This window comes from Galeopterus variegatus, unplaced genomic scaffold, assembly GCF_000696425.1.
Source record: "Galeopterus variegatus unplaced genomic scaffold, G_variegatus-3.0.2 Scaffold2342, whole genome shotgun sequence".
Taxonomy (NCBI): domain Eukaryota; kingdom Metazoa; phylum Chordata; class Mammalia; order Dermoptera; family Cynocephalidae; genus Galeopterus; species Galeopterus variegatus.
The window spans coordinates 284280-304928 of record NW_007728453.1 but is presented as its reverse complement, the minus strand read 5'-3'; the positions used below and the strand labels follow the sequence as shown (position 1 = coordinate 304928).

The following is a 20649-nucleotide window of genomic DNA, read 5'->3' as shown; positions in this document are numbered from 1 at the left end:
GGTTTCTGTGCTTGGGCTCTTTGTCCTGCAGAGGTGAAAGGCATTTTGAGAGTCTTAATTTCGCAGGAACTCTGCACCTGTTGCTGGCTATTTTTGCATATGAAATCCAGAACCTAGACTCACTTGCTTCCGTTTCCTTTTCCTCCCCCTTCTTTCTGGTGTGTGTGTGGGGGGGTCAAATTTATAACTCGAGAAGAGTAACCTCCTTCTTCCCTCAGGGCTACGATATTAGCGCCCTTAAGAGCAGTAGTGTTAGGTCCGTTTGTCCTTCTGTCACTGAAAGACTCATAGCTGAGCAGCCCCAAGAGTCTGAGGTGTATGTTTGTGCCAGAGGTTGGGACTGGGGTGGGGCAGAGCTGGCTTTCAGCAGCTGCTGCTGCTACCTGATCCTGGAACCTCATTGCTGTTGAGGAACATCTATTTCCTCTTGGTTTCCTTTGACGTTTGGCTAGGACTCCGAGGAAGAGACGAAGTACTGTAGAGTATCATTTACTTTAATACGAATAACTGAAATCTCTGGGCTTCACGGCGGTTGGGGCAATGCTACTGAGAGCCAGCGAGCTGGGGGGCTGCTGTAGAAGGCGCCCGACAGCATGAGTCTGGTGTTTTACAAGGCGGTTCGGGCAATGCTACTGAGAGCCAGGGAGCTGGGGGGCTGCTGCAGAAGGCGCACGATAGCATGAGTCTGGTGTTTTACTCAGTGTCATGAAACTTCAGTTACCTCATTTTCAAATGAGAATCGGAATATGGACACAGCTTAACTTGTAAGAATTTTGCAGGCCTCAAATGTGAAAGAACTTTGAAGTTCGGAGATCCCTAAAAGTGAATACTGACCAAATTAAATACTGATGGTCAAAACGTTGGAAGTTCCAGCACCCCATTGAATTTGCATCCTTTTGGAAGTTATTTTAGCCCAACATTCCTAATTTATTTATAGTTTTATAGAGAGATTTGCTCATGGACATTCTCTGGAGGGGAGAAATTTTATGGAAAGTGGAGCTCTGTGTGAAATGGCACGTAGATGGTCCCAGCCTGCACGCTGGGGAGCGGCTCATTCACCCTCAGGGACTGCCCGGCTTTGTTTTTGCCTTATTTCTGGATCGTTGTTCTCCTTTGTACCTTTAGACATTGTTTCTGAGTTCCCTACTCCCGTCTGCCTCTCTCTTCCTCGTGGATCCTTAGAATACTTCAATCATACGCTGTTTGTGTATTTTCTGCCTCTGTCCTGCTCACTCCCACCTGTTTACTCAGCCTCTGCCCTTGCCTTTCCCCTTTTTGCAGGATTGGGCCGTCTTCATACTTGAACCTGATCCCTGAGGCCACGATATAGCAAGTGCCTGTAGCACTTGGAGCTGAGTGACATTACCTGGCCTGGGAACAGGTTCTCTTCACTACTGCACTGCATGGAACAGAGTAGGCGCCTGTAGGCCTGTCAGCTGATCGGCTGTCACAAGTGCTCCTCCCTGGGACTTGGGCCCTGGGCACGTGTGTTGCTGAGCTTCATGGCTCATAAACTGTTGAGTGATAACCAATACTTGCATTCTCTATTCCTTACCCGGTTACCTCTTGGGACCTCTTTATATCATCTTGGAAATCTGGAGCTGGTTTATAATACTCCTGGTCAATTCATCAGGGTCAGTTCTATGTAGTTACTACCTGAGTTCTTCATTTTCTCCCCACTGTCAGCCTTAAGTGGTCACAAGTGGATGATGATGGCTCATTCCTAAGTCAAGAGGTATGACCCATGGGAGTCTGGGTGGGTGTGCCATGGTTAGACAGGACTGTCTTTGTGTGGTACCAGCTGCAGGCAGGATCTACAGATGACTCACACATGTCAGTACCCATATCTTCTGAGTGGCCAGCATCCTCAGATTTGCATGAGGGAATTTGCATGAGAAAAGAAACAGAATCCAGTAACTATGGTTGAGATGCATGCAGATGTGTCTGATGGACTGCGATAGGTGGTGCTGAGGAAGCCAGTTTCTGGCAGAGATAGTGTTGCCTCATGGAGAGGGGAAGCTGGCATGGTAGGAATTTTAAGTAAGTTGAGTGAGATAAACAATAGCCAGGACCTCGTGAAACCAGCACTCTTCGCTGCAGAGAGCAATCAGGAAGACAGGCAGTGGCTCAAGTTTTCTGAGGTAGAGATTGTCACTGCAGGTGACAGAGGGACAAAGTGTTATGAAGACCACATCAGGATCCATAGGTTGGTGGGCCTAAGGACACTTGGTCACTTCTCCCACTGGATTTTTTTTTATTGCTGACACGAAAGAATAATCTCTATGTATCTCTTCTTCACACCTTCCCATGAAGCTTGGAAGTTCTAGAACTCTCTAGAAACTAGAGAAGTTTTCCTCACAATGCCAGCAAATGCACTTCAAGGAACTCACTTGCTGTCCTTTGCTCCAAAGCCAGTAGGTTGCCAACTTTTTAATAAAAATGGAACCTGTAGACAATTCAGAAAAATCACCCCCTTTCTTTTTCTTTTTAAAAATAATATTTAAAAATCTTCCTTTCCTTTTTTAGATATTTGTGTTGTTTTATTCATATCTTTTACTGTTTCCTTAAATAATTGTTCTTGCCTCCCCTGGCAATGACCTTCCTTCCTGCCACTAGAGTGCAATGTTCATAGCTGGGGGGCCATTCCAGGGACCCCTGCCTTAAGCAGCCAGCAACGTAGGGTTCCTCTCATGGCCCTGACAGATTGAATCCTGCTTCTACAAAGTGGTAGCATCAGGGCTGGCTGGTTATCTAAGTAGTTAGAGCATGGTGTTATAACACCAAGGTCAAAGGTTTGGATCCCTGTACTGGCCAGCCACCAAAAAAAGAAAAAGTGGTGGCATCCTTGTAGTGTTGACCTGTTTTGCTCCAGATTGATGTCAGCCACTGGTTGCCTCACCTCAGAGTATTCCAGGCAATTGCCACTTCTGCTTGGAATCAACACTGCGGGGGAGAACCCCTGCCACACACACACACTCTGTTGTGAGAGGAGGGCTGCCCTGGGGAGAACCCCGCGTTCCCCTCTTGAAACACTCCTCACATCTCGGTGGAGGGAGCTGCTGTGTGCACCTACTACCTCTCTTTACCCACTCATTAAGGGATTTGGTGGGATTGTTGTCTACCTCTTAATTTCATTGCTTTCATGCAGCTTTCCTGAGATAATAGTAAGAAAGGGTATAATTTAATCTTGAAATACGACTTCTAGGAATTTTCCTTTTAATTCAACATTCCAAGTAGGTGTCTTTGTTTGCACATTAGAAAATAAAACTAATACTTAAATATGATTTTCCCCTCTTGTTGGCGGGCTCCTTAAAGTCTGCATTGAGGTCTGCCTCTGTACGGTTGGGGATAATGCTAAGCTCTTTGATGGTGGGGACTTAGATTTAACTCTCTCTGACAAAATTTTGTTGATTATAATGTCATTCAATTCCATTAATATACTAATATGGAAACGAAGGCATAATTTCAGATTTTATTTATATCTTCCTACTCTGGGAAAACAATCTCATGAGAAATCACATAGACCATTAAATACCATCCTTGACATTACTTTTTTGGGTTTGCTTGTTTTTAAAAAAGATTTTCCTGGCTTTGCTTTTTATAATTGTCTTAACCATACCAATTGTAGCATAATAAGTATTTTTAGACATGTGTTGTTAAGTCATGTGAAAAATTCTTTTTATATCAACATGTGGAATTTTGTTAATAGTCTTTATTATGATCATGAACTGAGGTAGAATTTCCTAGCTAGACAAGAATGAGCTTAAAAATCTCCACATGCTCTTTGATGATTGGAGAAGTTGTATTCTACACAATGTACTCTGATGAAAATATTAAAGGGAGTTAATTAGATTGTGAGAATCTTGAGGACAGACTGTGCCTTTGCCATTTTTGCATTCTTCTTGGGTGTAATGCTATGTGGAAGGGACTTGGTTTACATCATGGGGAGCCATGTGAACCTCATGAAGATTAGACTCCATCCTTGCAGGAGAAACCTCTTAGTATTTTGAAGCTAGGAACTTGCAGGTATTTTAGAAAGATCACTCTGGGGGCTCTGTGAGAGGGTGAATTGGAGTGAAAAGAGCCTGGAGACCAAAGGACATTGCAGGTGGCTTTGCCAGGAGACCAGGAGAAAGAAGATGTGATGAGGTGGGTGGGAGATGGATGAAGCCGTAGATTTCATAGGTACAGGTCGACCATCCTCCGTCTGCAGTTACAATATCCAAAAAGACCTCTGAAAACCAAAAGGTATTTCCTTTTTAGTTCATTTGACAGTAAAACTTGAACTTGACCTGAACTCATTTGATAGCACATCATGATGTGCTAATTCTTTAAAAATCCTTACTTATCACACTTACTGTTCATAAAACATACGTATTTGCAGCAGAACTATTAACATGTTAAGTTAGGGAAAATTGCCCTGGATCTTGCTGTTTTCTTGTTTCTAATGTAATATATGACTTGTACTGTATAACTTTTCTCGAATGGGGAAAATTATGATTTGGCAACACATCTGGCCATATGGTTTTGGACAGGGGGTTGTGAAACTCTATTTGACCTATGTTTACAGGATAAGGTTGATTGGACTGACAGGTAAGACAAGGAGGGAAGAACTGTGCAGGAAAAGAACATTTATAGCCTAGAAGACTCACCTGTTAATGATGACTACCTCATTAGCATGAAGGGGAGCAGACTTTGTTGGAGGGGGGAGGTCAGAAATGTTCCTCCAATAGGGCATGATTTATAAAAAAGAATGCAAAGAATGCATCTTGGATTTTTGAAGTGTTGCTTGTGTGTGGAATCTTGGATTGAGTTATGGCCCAGAAAAAGGAGACAACTGGAGAAATTTGAATGAGATCTGCAGATTTGTTCATAGTACTGCATCAGTGTCACTTGTCTGGTTTTGGTAATCAGACTTGGGTTATGTAAGATGGTAACATTTAGGGAGCTGGATGGAGGGAATAGGAAATCTCTGTGTACTATTTTTACAACTTCTTTCATAAGTCTAAGATTACTTCAAGATAGAATGTTTAAAAAAAATACATTAAAAGTCATTTGTAATATTAGAGAATGGCATCGTCCACCCTGCTTTTCAGGAGAAAATATCTGTTAGAGGAGCCTGGTTTTCTCAGAGAATTTGAAGTCCAAAAATGCAAGTCAAGTAAAATTTCAAAGTCAGGTCTTCACCTCCTCTCCATTTTTTTTTTTTTTTTGTTAAAGCTGACCTGGTTTCTATCATAAGATTAACTTAACATTTTCTGATCTGAGACAAGTGTTTGAATCCAGCTTAAATGCATAAAAAAGAGTTACAAAACGAAGCCAGTAATGTCTCGAGAGTTCACGGGAAGTGCCCTAAGTCTTCCCTTGTTTCGAGTCTCCCTGGTGTTGGTGGGTGTGGTTCGGCCCTAGCTCTTGTCTGCATCTGCAGGGTCAGGTGTGGGTTCACTAGTTAAAACTGACAGTTATAATACGACATTCAAAGCCAAGAGGGTTTGCAGATAACAGGAAGAATGAAGGAAATGTGTACCTGTCACGGCCAAGGTCGGCTCGCCTGGGCTTGGTGGTGCTGATGCTGCTGGGCCTGTGGGTTTCCCCATAGAGAGAGGATTAGCCTTCAGATGCCTTTCCTTTGCTCTCTCACTTCTACACCACCTCCTGTAGTTGCAGTTGATTTGTTCTGTAATTCTCTCTCCATTCCAATCTTTTTTTTCCTTTTTGATGAGAGTAGACCTAGGCTGGCAGCCAGTTGCTATTGAGCTATAATAGAACTAGTGGTATGTACAAAATTTGATTACTGCTGTCAACACCAGACTGAATAAGAAAGTGCATACCCTAGACAGATACTTGCAACATAAATGGTCTATTGATTTCACGAGAACTAGAAATGAGGCCGCTGCGTAATCTAGCAGAAGAACGGATCTGTGAATACAGGGGGTTCTGACATTACAGGGCAGTTTAAAAAAGTGCCCTATTAGATCTTTCTAGAAGAACCTTTAGATAACTTTAGTTAAACTGATTGTAGCTTCAGATTTCTTCACCATCGAGTATTTACAGAAACTCCAATAAAGCCTTGGCGCTTGTGTTTGTTCGATGGTGTGTGCTTTGCCTGCATAGAATCTGCGTTATATTAGTTGATACAGACCTTATTTGCTCCTGAGCTGTGATGACACTTCCACTTAGTTTACTATGAATGTTTAAGAAATTTCCCACAATGGAAATTTCTATTTGACATATGAAAGTTCAACGGTCAGTGTCATAGTCAGCTGTATGCCAAGAAATAACTAAAACAATGGATTACATAGTGCAGCCTTGGGACATGGATAATTTTTTAGAAGATGGATGAATCAGATCATTAATAGATGTTGCAAGGCCTGAGGCTTTACACTGGAAAATAAAGAAAAAAAAATTCTTCTTTTTTAAAGTTAATAGCCTTTGGTATTTTCTTTGTTATGCTTTATATGGATTCTGTTCTGTTAAGTTTTTTTTTTTTTTAGGGATTAAGAAGAACTAAATGAAAAATAGGATGTTTTAGGAAAGAGGTACTTAACATCATTATACATGAATTTGTTCAAACATGGTAATGTCTGAAAAAATGACATTCCCCTTGATTTAGATTTTTTTTGAATAATTACTATTCTCCAATATCACAGTTTTGAGAGGAAAGGGGAAATTATTGCTGCTGTCTAGATCTTGACTTGTTAACCCTTTTGGCTACATTCAAAATTTTTGAGATTCTTCATCTTAAATCACATCTGTTCTAAAATTTCTTCCTGTACGTAATTATGGCTACTTAACAAAAAACTGCTTTAATTGAGCCCATTTCTATTTAAGAAGACACACACAGAAAGATAGATAGGAAGAACTGATTTGTAAATGATTGAAATATATTTACACTTAGAATTTCATTTTCTTACAAGTTTGCAGAAGCAACCATTTGGTAGAGGAAGAAGAGCCAACTGCTTTAGCAGCCTCTAGTGGGAAATATACATCTGCAGGCCAGTGATGTTTAGCTGGTATGAACCCAGTACAGCTATACCAGTAAAAATGTTGAAAATAGCCACTGTTAAAGATGGACACCTTCAGGATCTTGCTTTAGTATTGTAGCCAATATCCATTTTCTTAGGTGGTGCTCATGATGTCTTGGTTGTTCTGTGTTTTGAATATTTAGCCCTGCCTATAGGAATGAAGACATTTTTAGGATACTGATAAAAATTGAGGTTTGGTAGCCATCAAGGAAATGCAAATCAAACTGCGATGAGATGCTGCTTCATACCCACTAGGATGGTTACAATAAAAAAGACAGATAATAGCAATTGTTGATGAGGATGGAGAGAAATTGGAACACTCCTACAGTGCTGGCGAGAATGTAAAATGGTGCAGCCCCTTTGGAAAACTGTCTGGAAGTTCTTCCAAAGGTTAAGCATAGAGTTACCATATGCCCCAGCAATTCTACTCCTGATATATATATATATATATATATATATATATATATATATATATATATGTTGGCTTACTCATTTCTCTTGAATATATATGTATGTCTGAATATTTGTATATTTTATATTTTTATATTTTATATTTATTTAATAAATAAAATAAAAATAAATAAATAAATTAAAAATATTCAGACATACATATATATTCAAGAGAAATGAATGTCAATATAAAAAACTTGTACACAAATTCTAATAGCAGAATTGTTCATATTAGCTAGAATATAGGAAGAACCCAAATATCCTGAACTGATGAATGAGTAGATAAACTGTGGTTTATCCATACAATAGAATATTATTCAGCCATAAAAAGTGAAATACTGATGCATGCTATGACATCATGAATCTTGAAAACATGCTAAGTGAAAGAAGCCAGTCACAAAAGACCACATACTGTATGATTTCATTGACACGAAATGTCTAGAAGAGGCAACTCTGTAAAGAACAGAAATAGATTTTAGTGGTTGCCTTGGGTGGGGAGAGGAAGTAGAGAGTGACTGCTTTTTGGGGTGATGAAATGTTCTAAAATTGACTTTGGTGATGATGGCACAGCTCTGTGAATATAGTAACAACACTGAATTGTACACTGTAAACGGGCTAATTGTATACTATGTGAATTATGTATCAATAAAATTGTTAACCAAAAAAATTGGGCTTTGACAGTGTGACAGAATCTGTATTATTATGCTATTCACTGTCTCTTCTCAGAACAAACCCAAGAGACGGGTGAGGTAACTACTCCCATTTTACAGATTTGGAGAGTGAGGCTTAGAGGACATATTTTTCTAGAGTCTTACAGCTTCTCGTCTAGGAAGAATACTGCGATGTGGAGGAGGAGAGAGGGGCAAGTACAGAGTACTTCTCTATTCTATAGCTCAGATAGTAGTAAGAAGAAAGATGCCTTTTAATTCAAACCGCGTGTATCCTGACAAGGATACATATTCTATGAAAATCTCTGCTAATAAATAGAAAGTTTCTATTTCAAAGCAAAAAAAAGAATTAGATGAAAAAGAATTAGATAAGAACTAAAAGTAGGTGAGATAACACGAATAATGATTTTCCTTCTTGTGTGTGTGTGTGTGTGTGAAGAATTAGATAAGGACTAAAAGTAGGTGAGATAACACGAATAATGATTTTCCTTCTTGTGTGTGTGTGTGTGTGTGTGTGTGTATAACATGTGCATAAGTCACAGCAAGAGAGCAAGGCAAATACCCCAAATAGAATAGGCTGGAAAATATGAGTCAAAATGGTTACCTCTTATAATTCTGTGTGGTTAAGTTTATTTTTTCCATAATAGCAATTTCTAAGGGATTAAGAAGAAATACTTTTGAGTTTTATTTCCCTGAGGTATACATAGATACTAAAGTGAAATAATCAGTCCAGTTTATTCTTTGAAGTACAGTTAATATGTAACCAAGCTCTTCAGCCAGTTGCATACCCAGGGCAAGCACCTTTATTTATATACATGGTGGGTAGGAGGGTGGGTGGAGGGCCCCTTATCAGCTGACGCTGTCAAAACAGGAAGCAACATTATAATCTCTCTGTAGTAGATCAGGAACATTCAAAGGCCTTTAATTGTGACTATTTAAAAAAAAAAAATCAACAAAGAAAGTACCTAAGGAGTTTTCACTGACTACAAAGTGTAACTTCCTGTCTGGTATTCAGAGGAGGTTGGGTTAGGGTTAGTCAGATCCTCTCGTGGGAAAAATAAAAGCTACCAAAAAAAACAGGACATCCCAGTGTGCAGTTCGCAGGCTGCTTTTGTTGCCTGCTTCCTCTGTATCTTTTTCTTCGGCATCTAAGCAAATGTAGGTGATGAGCCGCCCGGCAGCCACCACATTTCGTTGGAAAAAGTGCAGATTTGATTTTCCAGGGCAAGTAGATCTCCAGGCTTGCAGGCGATTTCCAGGTAAGGCTGTCAACTTGTGTGACTCCCAGCCAGGGAGGTTTTGGCAAGAGGACACCAACAAAGACAGAGCTTTCTCACGCACTCACCGAGCCTAATTTGTTAAGTAACAAAGCTGCTAAAGGCAGGGCCCGGCTGGTGACAGGAGCAGATGGCCCATTCTTCCTGATGCCACGTCTGTCGTGGACTCTGAATGGTGGAGACCAACCAGCTTATGATTCTCTTCAGAAGGTGACACTTTGCCCGAGTTATTGGCTTCCTTGGAAAAAGCACACTTAAATTATGACAAACCTTATCACAACCTTAAATTGTGACAAACGTGCTTCCCTTTACCTTTCGCTATTTTCAGAGTAGCTTACGCTGTGTTGACTGTTCATTGTCATACACAGAAGAGTCTCGTCTGTGGTGTTGAACAGTAATAGAGCTCATCCCATACTGTCTTTGATTTACTCTGGCTGAAATAAGTGGCTAAAAAGGCATTTTAAAATATATAATGAGGAGCTGAGAAAGGAGAGAATTGGACATTTGTATTTTAGGGGCAATAGAAATGAAGGGTTTTTGTTTTAACTCAGGCTTGTCCAGAAGAAATGTCGATGCAGAACCTCACGTAGGGATGTCATCGGGAGCTTTTCTCTCACTGGAGTTCATGTCCAGGGGGACTTAGTTTTTCTGATCAGTTCAGATGTCCATATCTTGTTTAATATATATCTGTGTGTACCGGTCGTATGAGCTTTCTGAGAAAAAAATCCCAAGTGATGTGTTTTGTTTGACCATACAAATTATGCATGAATATTCTCACTATGGAAAAACTTTTAGGCTGGTTAGAGTTTTAGGAAATGTTTTTCTTTTCTTTGTACTGATTCTTTCTCTCTTAGTGTTTTCCTTTGAAGCTCCAGATGAATGAGGTGGTGAATGCTTTTAAGCATCGTCTCTATAGAGCAAATTTAAACTAAAATGATTGGAGTAGCCTATATTTTCTTAGTAAATTCGGTTTCTTGGCCAAGCATGATAGGTGACCAGTTCTCTTCACGGGCTATTACTTTTCTTAAATAACCATGTGGTCCCAACACAAAATCAGAATACCTTTCAGGGAGCTGAATTAGAACCCCATGTGGAGGAGCAGCAGTTGTAGCATTGTGGCCTTTCAAAGGTTTCTTTAGACTCTCCCCTAGTCCTTTCTTTTCCTGATCGTCTCTGTAGTCCGCTAGTCTTCCTCCTGCTGTCTTGTTGCAAAGGGCCTGGGGTAACTATAGTGGTTGAAGTCAGAAGACAAGTGGAAGAAAAATACAATCTTTTAAATAGTATGCAAACTTTCAAATGGGTGGAAAAGGGCTTTAAAATACGTTTAAATGCTGTGTGGGTTGAGTTCTGGTCCATTCTTCCCTGCCCTCTGACCAGTCAGAAGACTTTAGGAAAATTGAAAGCATTTTTTTATAGCATTTTTTTTTTTAAGTATTGCAAGGCATGTTGCTTTAATAAAAAATAGAAAACCAATGTATACGTGATTTCAAATTCCTCAAGAACCTAGATTTTCTTCGCATTGGTTGTTATTGAAACTGGATATTTTCTTGTGTGTCACATAGACTTTTTAGTGATCTTATCAGAAGTAAAAATGTTAAATTAATGTTAAAAATAACATTTTCACTGAATAGTAACAATAATCTAACTGGGGGAGATCAGAGCTAAAAAAATAAAAAGGCTTGAAAAACGTGAAGTAAAAAATTATTTGGAGGAATGACGGCATTTAGGCATCTATGAATACCCGGATGATTTATGTCTGGAAATTGCACTGCTCAGGAAACCACTTCTGGGAGGCCGTGCTTATCTTGCCATCCTTCCTGCCTTCTCATCGGCTGACAGGACTCGATGTCAGCCACTTCCTTTTTAGGCGGAGGGGTTAAAAGATGCACAACACTGAAAAAAAAAAAAAAAAAAAAAAAAAATGCACAACCCTGACTCCTTAACAGGACCACCAAGGGGCACTTGAAAGGCATGCTCATGAAACTGGCCCTGGATCTGTTGCATGTTTTCACTTAGGTTCTCTGACCCCTACTTAGAGGGCACCAGGTGCTTCCTACTCAAACCATTCATAAATTCAGGATTTGGTTGGAGGGCCATTGAAGGGGCTGGTGTGGGAATTAGATAGGATCTGGGCACAGTCTCCTGCCCCAATATTTTGACCTTAATTTGAACAGTTCAGTGAACTGGCAACTCAAGTAGTTTTTTCCCACTGAACTAGAACTTTCATTGTTTTGCAGAGGAAGGTGAGTCACAGCCCAGTTCTACCATGGTGCTGAAGTGAAATTTTAGTCTAGGACTAAAGGAACACAGGCCAAGCTTTCTGTCTAAACCACAGAGTATGGAAACTTGGACTGTGAGCTGGGCAGGAATTAGTGTGGCCTGGTGTGTGGAGTTGCTGTCAAGTTAAAGGAGCATTTTATTACAATAAATTTTTGACTCCAAATCTAACTTTTAGTAACGTATTTAATTGGACTCCTTCTTGAAAAAATCAATGCAAAATGAAAATTATACAAAGTCAAAAGTTGTCATTCCTCTTCTTCCTCCTGCCCCGATAGCCATTGTTAATAGTTTTGTTTGTCCTATCACATTTTTTTCTGTGAATACACGAATGTACAGCTTTATGTGTAAGTTCCCACAAACACTTTTTTTTTGAGCCAGAACTGAGACTATCCTGTATTAGTGGATCCCATTAAAAAAATTAAGAATTACTACCTGTGTACATACATCTTAGTGCACTTGGGTAATTGCTGGGGCAAATATGTGTCTGCTGTTAATCGGCCATCCACAAAAGGTAGAGAGATGGAAAGTAGTATATATGGTTTGAACTTGCACTTCTTTTTGTGTGGAATTGAACGTCTCTGCATTGGTTGATTGGCTCTTTGGATAAATTCTTCAGCGAATCACCTTTTCATACATTCCCATGTTCTTCTGTTGTTTGGATCTGACTTTTAAATTAATGATTACAAAGGAGATTCCTACAAAATGGCAGATTTTGAATGGCTTATTTGTATTTTTTTTTATTGTTTTAAAATGGCTAACTTCTACCTTCAAAAATAGACATTATTTCCAGATTTCTGGGACAGAGGTTTGAGTCTTTGGACTTCGATTTTATATTTTCTCTTTCATTTTCGGCTAGTGTGGAACCTATCATTATCCCAAACTGTGCTGAGACTAGTAATTATTGAGGTCCCTCACTATTTTATTACATTTTTCGTATACTGATAAATTATTTTCATATGGATGGTAAATCCCAGATTTATTTACAGAAAAACCCACTTTTCATATATCTTATGGGACAGATTAGAGTTAGCAGAAAGAGGCTGTGGAGTCAAGCTTAAAATTAAATCCCAGTTGTGCTGCATCCTGAGCCTCAGTTTCCCCACTTGCAAGATGGAGATAATGGGGCTGTTGTAAATCTTCAAAGGTGTATGTATGTAAGATTCCTTGCACATAACTTGGGAAATTGTGGGAAGGATTATAATAAGTGGTGGCTGTTTGTGTTAGTAGACCCTTTCAAGTTGATACAGAAAAAACCGTACATTTAGATGCTAAATGAAGATAAGACAGCTTAAAGGAGGCCCCATATGCACCATCATATTGAAAGTTTACCAGTTTGTTTTCATCCTTCGATCTAGATCTGTTAGTGATTTTTCACATCAAAGCATTGAGGCTGTAATTCTGTGCTGGGCTCATTTAACCACAGATCCAGTACATTGCAGGAGATACAGAGCTGTATAGGACAGCGAATGGCCTGCAGTTGCTTGGAGGATATCTTTGTGGCAGTGTGCCTGAAATGTTTTGGTAGTTTCAAAGTTCACTTTCATTTGCTCAGAAAGGTTTTTATTGTTTGCAAGCAAGCAAGGCAAGCAAAAGGAAAGGGCACATAGCCTCCCTTATGATTCTGTGCTGAACGACCTATTTGCCTTTTGGTGCCTTATATAAAAAGCTTTATTTAGTCTGAAGAGAGGATTATTGCTCCAAATAGAGGAGAACTGTCATAGTTGTCTGGAAACATGATAGATTTCAGTTGAGTGCTGCTGATCCAGATACTTTGAGAGGCTGGGCAGTTACGCAGCACAGTAAGATAGGCACCTCACACAGATTCTTCCAGGTCACTTGCATATTGTCAGAGGAAATACCTGATCAGATGGTGATCCGCTTGGCCCTCTGAGAAACAGTTCCTCCTATCACACCAACACTGACCCTTTTCTCCTGGCCCAGCCAGTCCCTTGCTGGGAACCTGCTGCCGGAGTTAGTCTCCTGGCTTTTGACCTGGCCTATTTTCTTCTTGACTCCTGGATTCTGTGCCTTTAGCTTCTGTTTGGATTCCTTGGCAATAACCCCCTTTCTTGTGTTAGTAGCTCCTGGATTGTGCTTGGTGGAAGACATTTATTCCCCTAGCAGATGCACTTTCTCCTGTGGTAACTCCAACCCACCCATGCAATCTGACATCTGCCAATATTCTGAGTACTGTTTAGTTAGTTGTTAACGAATACTTATTATATAACTCTGAGTAATGAGTGTTCCAGCAGGAAAAGCATGGTTCTTTTTATTGTGTATAAGTTGGTTTAAGGGACATTTGGGAATAGAAGAGGAAAAAACATCTTGAAATGAAAAGAATTATTATATTTTATCTCTGCCTATGTGAATTCCTTAAAATAATTATTACATCTGTCTTTGCTTACATGCATTAAAAAATCATAGCTTATTTCTTTTTTAAAATTTTATTTTTACGATTTTATTTGACACATTGCAGTTATACATACTTACAGGGTACAATCTGATGGTTTGATTCATATGTATGTTGTATAATAATCGGTTAGGGTAGTTAATGTATCAGTCACCTCATACACTTATTTTTTTTTAATTTTTATTTTTTTGTCCTTTTGAGACCGGCCGCACTGCGCTCAGCCAGTGAGCGCACCGGTCATCCCTATATAGGATCCGAACCTGCGGCGGGAGCGCCGCTGCGCTACAGCGCCATACTCTCCCAAGTGCGCCATGGGCTCGGCCTCACCTCATACACTTATCATTTCTTTGTGGCAAATCGCCTCTAGCTGTTATGTAACATGAGAAACTTAACTGTTAACCATAGTCACCCTACCATACAATAGAACACCAGCACTTATTCCTCCTATCTAGCTGTAATTCTGTACTCACTTGATGTCAGAGGTAGGATCGTTGGCCTCATCCCACCCTGTCCTTACCAGGAAAGCATACAAGAGCAGAGTCATGGTAGAAAATGAGAACAGGTTTAATATAATGAATAAGAGAGACAGATTTTACAGAGAGTGTGGCCTAACTCCAGAGGCTGAGCAGGGACCACACCAAATGTAACACAAAAGCAAGAAATGCATACTTAAAGTTCAGTACAGAATGCAGGCTAGCTCAAGAGAATTAGCAGCTGCTTGCTGAAAGTAAATTTGATACAAAAAGGAATACACGTTCCACAGGCAGAGCGTGGGCTGGCTACTGGAGAGTGAGCAGCAGCCCTGGCTTCTGCTGGGATTCAGCTTTTATAGTTTCACCATCTGATGAATATTCAATTAAAGGGGTGGTTCCCAGTTATGTAACACCATCTTGCATATGCTCAGGTGGTCTTTTCTTGGAGCATGTTCATTGGTCAAATCCTGTTGTATGCACCAGGCATATTCAAGTACACTCTGTGCTCTTTAGTAGCTGCAGTGGAAGGTTATTCAGAGGGTAAACTCCACCTTACTGAGCATGCCCAGCTACTAGGGTTATGTAACGCTTCTCTACCGAGCATGCCCAGTCACTGGATTTGCATACGGCCAGCACCTTGTGGTCTCATTTTCACATGTTAGTGCTGAAAATAGGTCTAATTGGCAACAGTAGCTTACCTCTAGGGGAGGGGCCTGAGACCTCAGGGAGGGGCTTGAAACCCAAAGGTGTGTCCTGAAACTTGAGCCCAGGGAAACTGAACACCTCCTATTTCACATTGGCCAACCTCTTCCTATTTTCCCTTCCCTCCCCCTTACCTAGTCTCTGATAATCATGGTGTATTTCATAGTGATGAGTTTTAAACTGGGAGGTTGTGGATATTTTGCAGGTTGGTTGAGGAAATATTCTGATCTACACTTTGATTGATGTCTCATTGGATGCTTCTTATTTATCTGTCTCCTGCCTGTCTATTTCTCCTGCTGTTGCAAGGAGAATCTTATGTTTTATGATGAGAATTTATTCTGTGGCTTAATGAAATGTACACTATTGTAAAAAGTCCTTGAGATTGCATTCTGTGTATTTACCAAATTTGTTGCGAAGGCTTGTGCTGCAAAATTTCTTCGAGTAATAAAATCTGAATAAAAAGAAAATGTGTTGAAGATAAATCTACGTCTTGATTACTGAAATAAAGAATTGACGTTTACTTCCCATAATTTGGAAATCATTTAGTAAATAATATTTGCCTTGTGTTTCATGGTGATAATTCTTACCATATTGGGTTTGTATTAGGAAAAACATAAACATTTATTTATCTGTAATTTTCTAAATTTTTTCATGTATTTATGTTTCTTAAGCAACATACAACCTCAACTACACAACATGTGGGTAAGAATTAGGAGGGAAAGAAAAGAGAAGGGAGCCCCAAATAAATGACTCAGTGAACATTTATTGAGCACCTGCTGTTTCCTGGGTCCTGCAGTAGATTTATGGAAGTGCTGGGATGTTTTAAATCCTGTTTTAAACTTAATAATTCTACCCACCGACAGCCCAGGAGCACTGTGAATGCCTGACAGACTGTGTCCAGAGGTTATAATATGACCCCTGCAGTGTGCAAGGCAGGAAGGTCAGTGGAGCATGTTAGGTCCTCATTTTGTATCTCTTTTCTTATTTCACATTTGCATATCAATTTCTAGATCTTGAGCAGCAAATTAGAAAGGATGTGGGTGTGAGTGCTGCTGAAAACTGACACCTTGACCGTGGTGAGATATGACTATCGACAGGCTGATTGTAGAGGAGATGAAAAAATAAAAAGCAGCACAAAAAGATCTCAAAGCCAAGCAACCTGGGTCAATAGGGCACTATATTTTGCTACTCAAGTAGGTTAAAATTGGGAAAACCATTAGCAGGTGGTAAACTCTCCACTGAAATGACTATGCAAGTTAAGGGAGGCAGTTTGGTTTTCTGGGCATCAGCATCCAATCAGTCTCTGGAATCTTGTTTGCGTATTTTGGCAGACCCAACTGGATTAAAACAAAGCACCTTTCTCAGGCCCTGGGGTGGCCTGAATTAGGTTCATCTGTGCTGCCGGTTTCCCGCTGCTCGGGTGGGTACTTTGGAGCCAGTGTTCAGTGACTTTCAGAAGCACTGTAAATGTTCTTGGTACTGAGCAGTTCTCTGCTGGAAACAGGGTGTGTCCCCATGGTTCATTCTGCTGTGACATCATCAGTAAGTCACTCCTATGGCCGGTCAAGTACAGCTTTTCCAGGAATTCTTTCCTGACCTCCAAGTGTGGGTTGGGAGCCCTGCTTCTCTGCTGTCACAGCTTCCATGCCAGGATCAAAGTCAAAGACCTTTAGGGGCTGGCGGTTAGCTCAGTTGGTTAGAGCGCGATGTTATAACACCAAGGTCAAGGGTTAGGATCCTCATACCAGCTGGCTGCAAAAGAAAAAAAAAATTAAAAAAATTGGGGCTAGCCATACTTAGGAGACTACGGACTGGCCAGCCACCAAAAACAAAAACAAAGATTCCTAAATGTATTCACAGCATTTATGACAGATGTCATCAACCAGTGTTTTTGCAAGTGTGGCCTATCCCCGAAGGTGTGGCCTGGAAACCTATATTTTAATAATCTCTCCAGGTAGTCATTGTGCATGTTTGTGAACCTCTGTGTTAGGCCATGAACTTGAAGAAAGGGTCTGTTCGTACTTGTCTTTGAATCCTCAGGTCTACCCCTGTTCCTGGCACATTTTAGTTGCTCAAATTTTTTTTTGTTCAGTGAATGAGGTAGAATTCCGGTCAGAAATGTGTGGAAAGCTCGTGTGCCTGTGGATGCCAGCAGCGTGGTCGAAAGCCTCCTGAACGATTCCTGACCATTTTTCTTTATTGCTCTATAAATCAACAGGATGCAAAACTGAAAATTTAATGTGGAAATACCAGAATTACCTTTTCTTACTTTCTTGCCCTCCCCAAATACTGTAACTTTAGTATTTGTATATTTACCTTCTTTTAAACTTTTATTTAGAATAGTTTTGTATTTACAGTAAAGTTGCAGATAGTACACAGAGTTCCCGTATACCCCGTACCCAGTGTCCCTCTTGTTAACATTTTACATTACCATGTTACATTTGTCACAATTAATGAATCACATTGATACATTATTATTCATTAAGTTATTATTAATACTATTAATCAAAGGCCTCCTTAAGAGTTACTGTTGTATACCCCGTACCCAGTGTCCCTCTTGTTAACATTTTACATTACCATGTTACATTTGTCACAATTAATGAATCACATTGATATATTATTATTCATTAAGTTATTATTAATACTATTAATCAAAGGCCTCCTTAAGAGTTACTGTTGAAAGTTTGTAGATTTATAGACAAAATATAACATATACCAAATTTTGAGTTTAAATTCTTTTTGAATTTGAATCTTTGAGTTTGAATTATTTTTAAAATATTGTTTATTTATTTAATTTTTTAATTTTAAAAATGTATTTATATTTTACTTTTTTTTTGTTTGCTGGCTTGTACAGGGATCTGAACCCTGTAAATGTATTTTTTTAGTTGACATATTATAATTGTACTTATTTATGAGCTACGATTTGATGTTTAAATACATATATAGGTTGTATAATGATTAAATCAGGGTATTTAGTGTATTCATCATCTCACGTACTTTTTTATGGTGAGAACATTCAAAAACCTCTATTCTAGCTATTTTGTAATGTGCAATACCTTCCTTTTAACCATTGTCACCTTACTGTGCAATAGAATTGTAACTTTACACCCGCTGACCTACCTCTCCTCACTTACCCCTCTCCTCTGCAGTCTCTGGTAAGCAATGTTCTACTCACTCTGCTTCTATGATATTAACTCCCCCCTTTTTTTTTTAGTTTCATATATGAGCTAAGATCATGCAGTATTTGTCTTTGTATCTGACTTATTTAATTCAACAAGATGCCTCTTCTAGGTCCATCCATGTTGTTGCAAATGACAGGTTTTCATTCTTTTTTATGGCTTAATAGTATTCCCTTTGGTATATACACCATATTTTCTTTATTCATTCATCCGATGTTGGGCACTTGGGTTGATTCCATATCTTGGCTATTGTAAATAGTGCTACAAAAAACACGAGAGTGCAGATATCTCTTCCACGTACTGATTTCAGTTTCCTTGGATATAGACCCAGTAGTGGGGTTGCTGGATCATATGGTAGTTCTATTTTCAATTTTTTCGAGGAACTTTCCTGCTGTTTTCCACAATGGCTGTACTAATTTACAATCCCACTGATAGTGTGCAAGTGTTCCCTTTTCTCCACACCCTCGCCAACACTTGTTTCCTTTGTTTGTTTTTGATAATAGCCACTCTAACTAGAACAAGGTGGTATCTCATTCTGGTTTTCATTTTCATTTCCCTGATGATTAGTGATGTTGAACATTTTTTCATGTTGAATTCTTTTTTGAATACAAACTCAAAACTTTTGAATTCTTATACGCAGTTATAGTTCCAAGTATATCCACAGAACAAATAGGCCAATTCTTGTGATCATTAGGTTATGAAAAAGATTTTTCAGGTGTTGTCGACCTTCTGGTACTTGGAAAAGTGCATTTATTTTTGAAGGCTAATATTTGGTTAATATATCTGAAGTATTTCCATATTAATGGAAGTAATTACTTATTGACATCTCAGGTTTTCATAGACGTAATATTTATTTCAGTTATTTTTGGTATATTCAGGTAGAGATACTATTCAAAATATTTAATAGGCCCCAACCAGTCAGATTGAAATTCAAATAATCAGAAGGGATGCCGGCAGGTAAATGTGTCCATCCTATTAATGTCTAAAATGCCCTAAAAATGTCTCTAGACATTGCAAACTCTTTCCCAGGGGGCTAAAACACTCCCGATTGAGAACCTCTGACATAAAGCAGTTAGAGCAGCCTGTCACTATTCTAGTAAGTGCTATACAAACTTTTTTCATTTAGTTATTTATTTCTGGTAAGTTTAAAAACATACGAGACATGTCAGGATTTCTTTACATAGTTAAGTCACTGCATGTATTAAAAATAAGGGTGCATTTCTGATGATAAAATTTACTCCCAATTTGTCAGAGACACATACCATCGCATAGGAAGAAATGTAAGTTTTATTCATAAAGGAGGTATTCGGTGCTCTTCACTTTCCATCACTTGCCATCTTCCTTTCTGACACTGCAGCCTCTTGAAAGAGCAGACTTTCTTGTAGAGCACGTAGGTGTGGAATTTGGAGACTGGTTGTTCTTCCTGATTCCCTCCCACCCACCTGTATCCTGCTTCACTTTGATAACTGCTCAGCGAGGGTAGGAGCCTGTTCTTTGGCTCATGCCAAATTCCCTTCATTTCCCCACGATGATATGTTATTAGTAGTATGATCCCTGTTATTTGTTAAGTTAATCTGCGCTTCAGGCATCTCAGAAGATCACAGCATTTTGTTTTCAGTGACTTCATTTTGTAATATATGCTCTGGATAGGTGAAACTAGACCAGAGACATTGAAGGCCAACAATTTAATATCTACAAACAGTGTTTTATATTTAGCCTTTTTATCCATTCCTCTTTAACATTCTGGAAACAGATGCTTAAATTGTTTAAACAGTCCTTCTCTTACTGATTCTAAGGTATCCATTTTCCTATTAACAGGGTGAAAGTTTTTTTTTTTTAAATCCCCAAATCCATGAGAACAGAATTGTCAATGGGATATGAGGATCAGAACACAGTCCCCCATGGTAGAATCATTGATTTTACGACTTACTGTGGAAACTCCAACAGTCTTATTTTTTTCTCCTTTGAATTTAGCTGTTTTGGCAAACATTTATTTGCCAATATTGGCTGGTTATAAAATTATTTAAGTGATTATTTAAAATGAGATCCTGCTGGTTAAATCATTAAGTCTACTAAGATGAATGAGTAAACTTACTTCAAAAGCCCGGTTTTACATCCCATAAAGTAGATGTGATCAGTTCTTTGCTGTAGGGAGAGAAGAGGGGTAGGAGCCTCGCATTCTCTT

At 39.3% G+C, this 20649-nt stretch overlaps 1 protein-coding gene across 1 annotated transcript in view; it reads left to right on the top strand.

The window, feature by feature from the left end:
• Nucleotides 1–9226: 9226 nt before the first annotated feature.
• UTRN (utrophin) overlaps nucleotides 9227–20649 on the top strand; it is a 288470-nt gene continuing 277047 nt past the window's right edge. Inside the window, exon 1 of the mRNA XM_008581386.1 lies at nucleotides 9227–9402. Coding sequence (XP_008579608.1) covers nucleotides 9309–9402 — 94 coding nt within the window. The 5' untranslated portion in view covers nucleotides 9227–9308. The remainder of the gene's footprint in view (nucleotides 9403–20649) is intronic.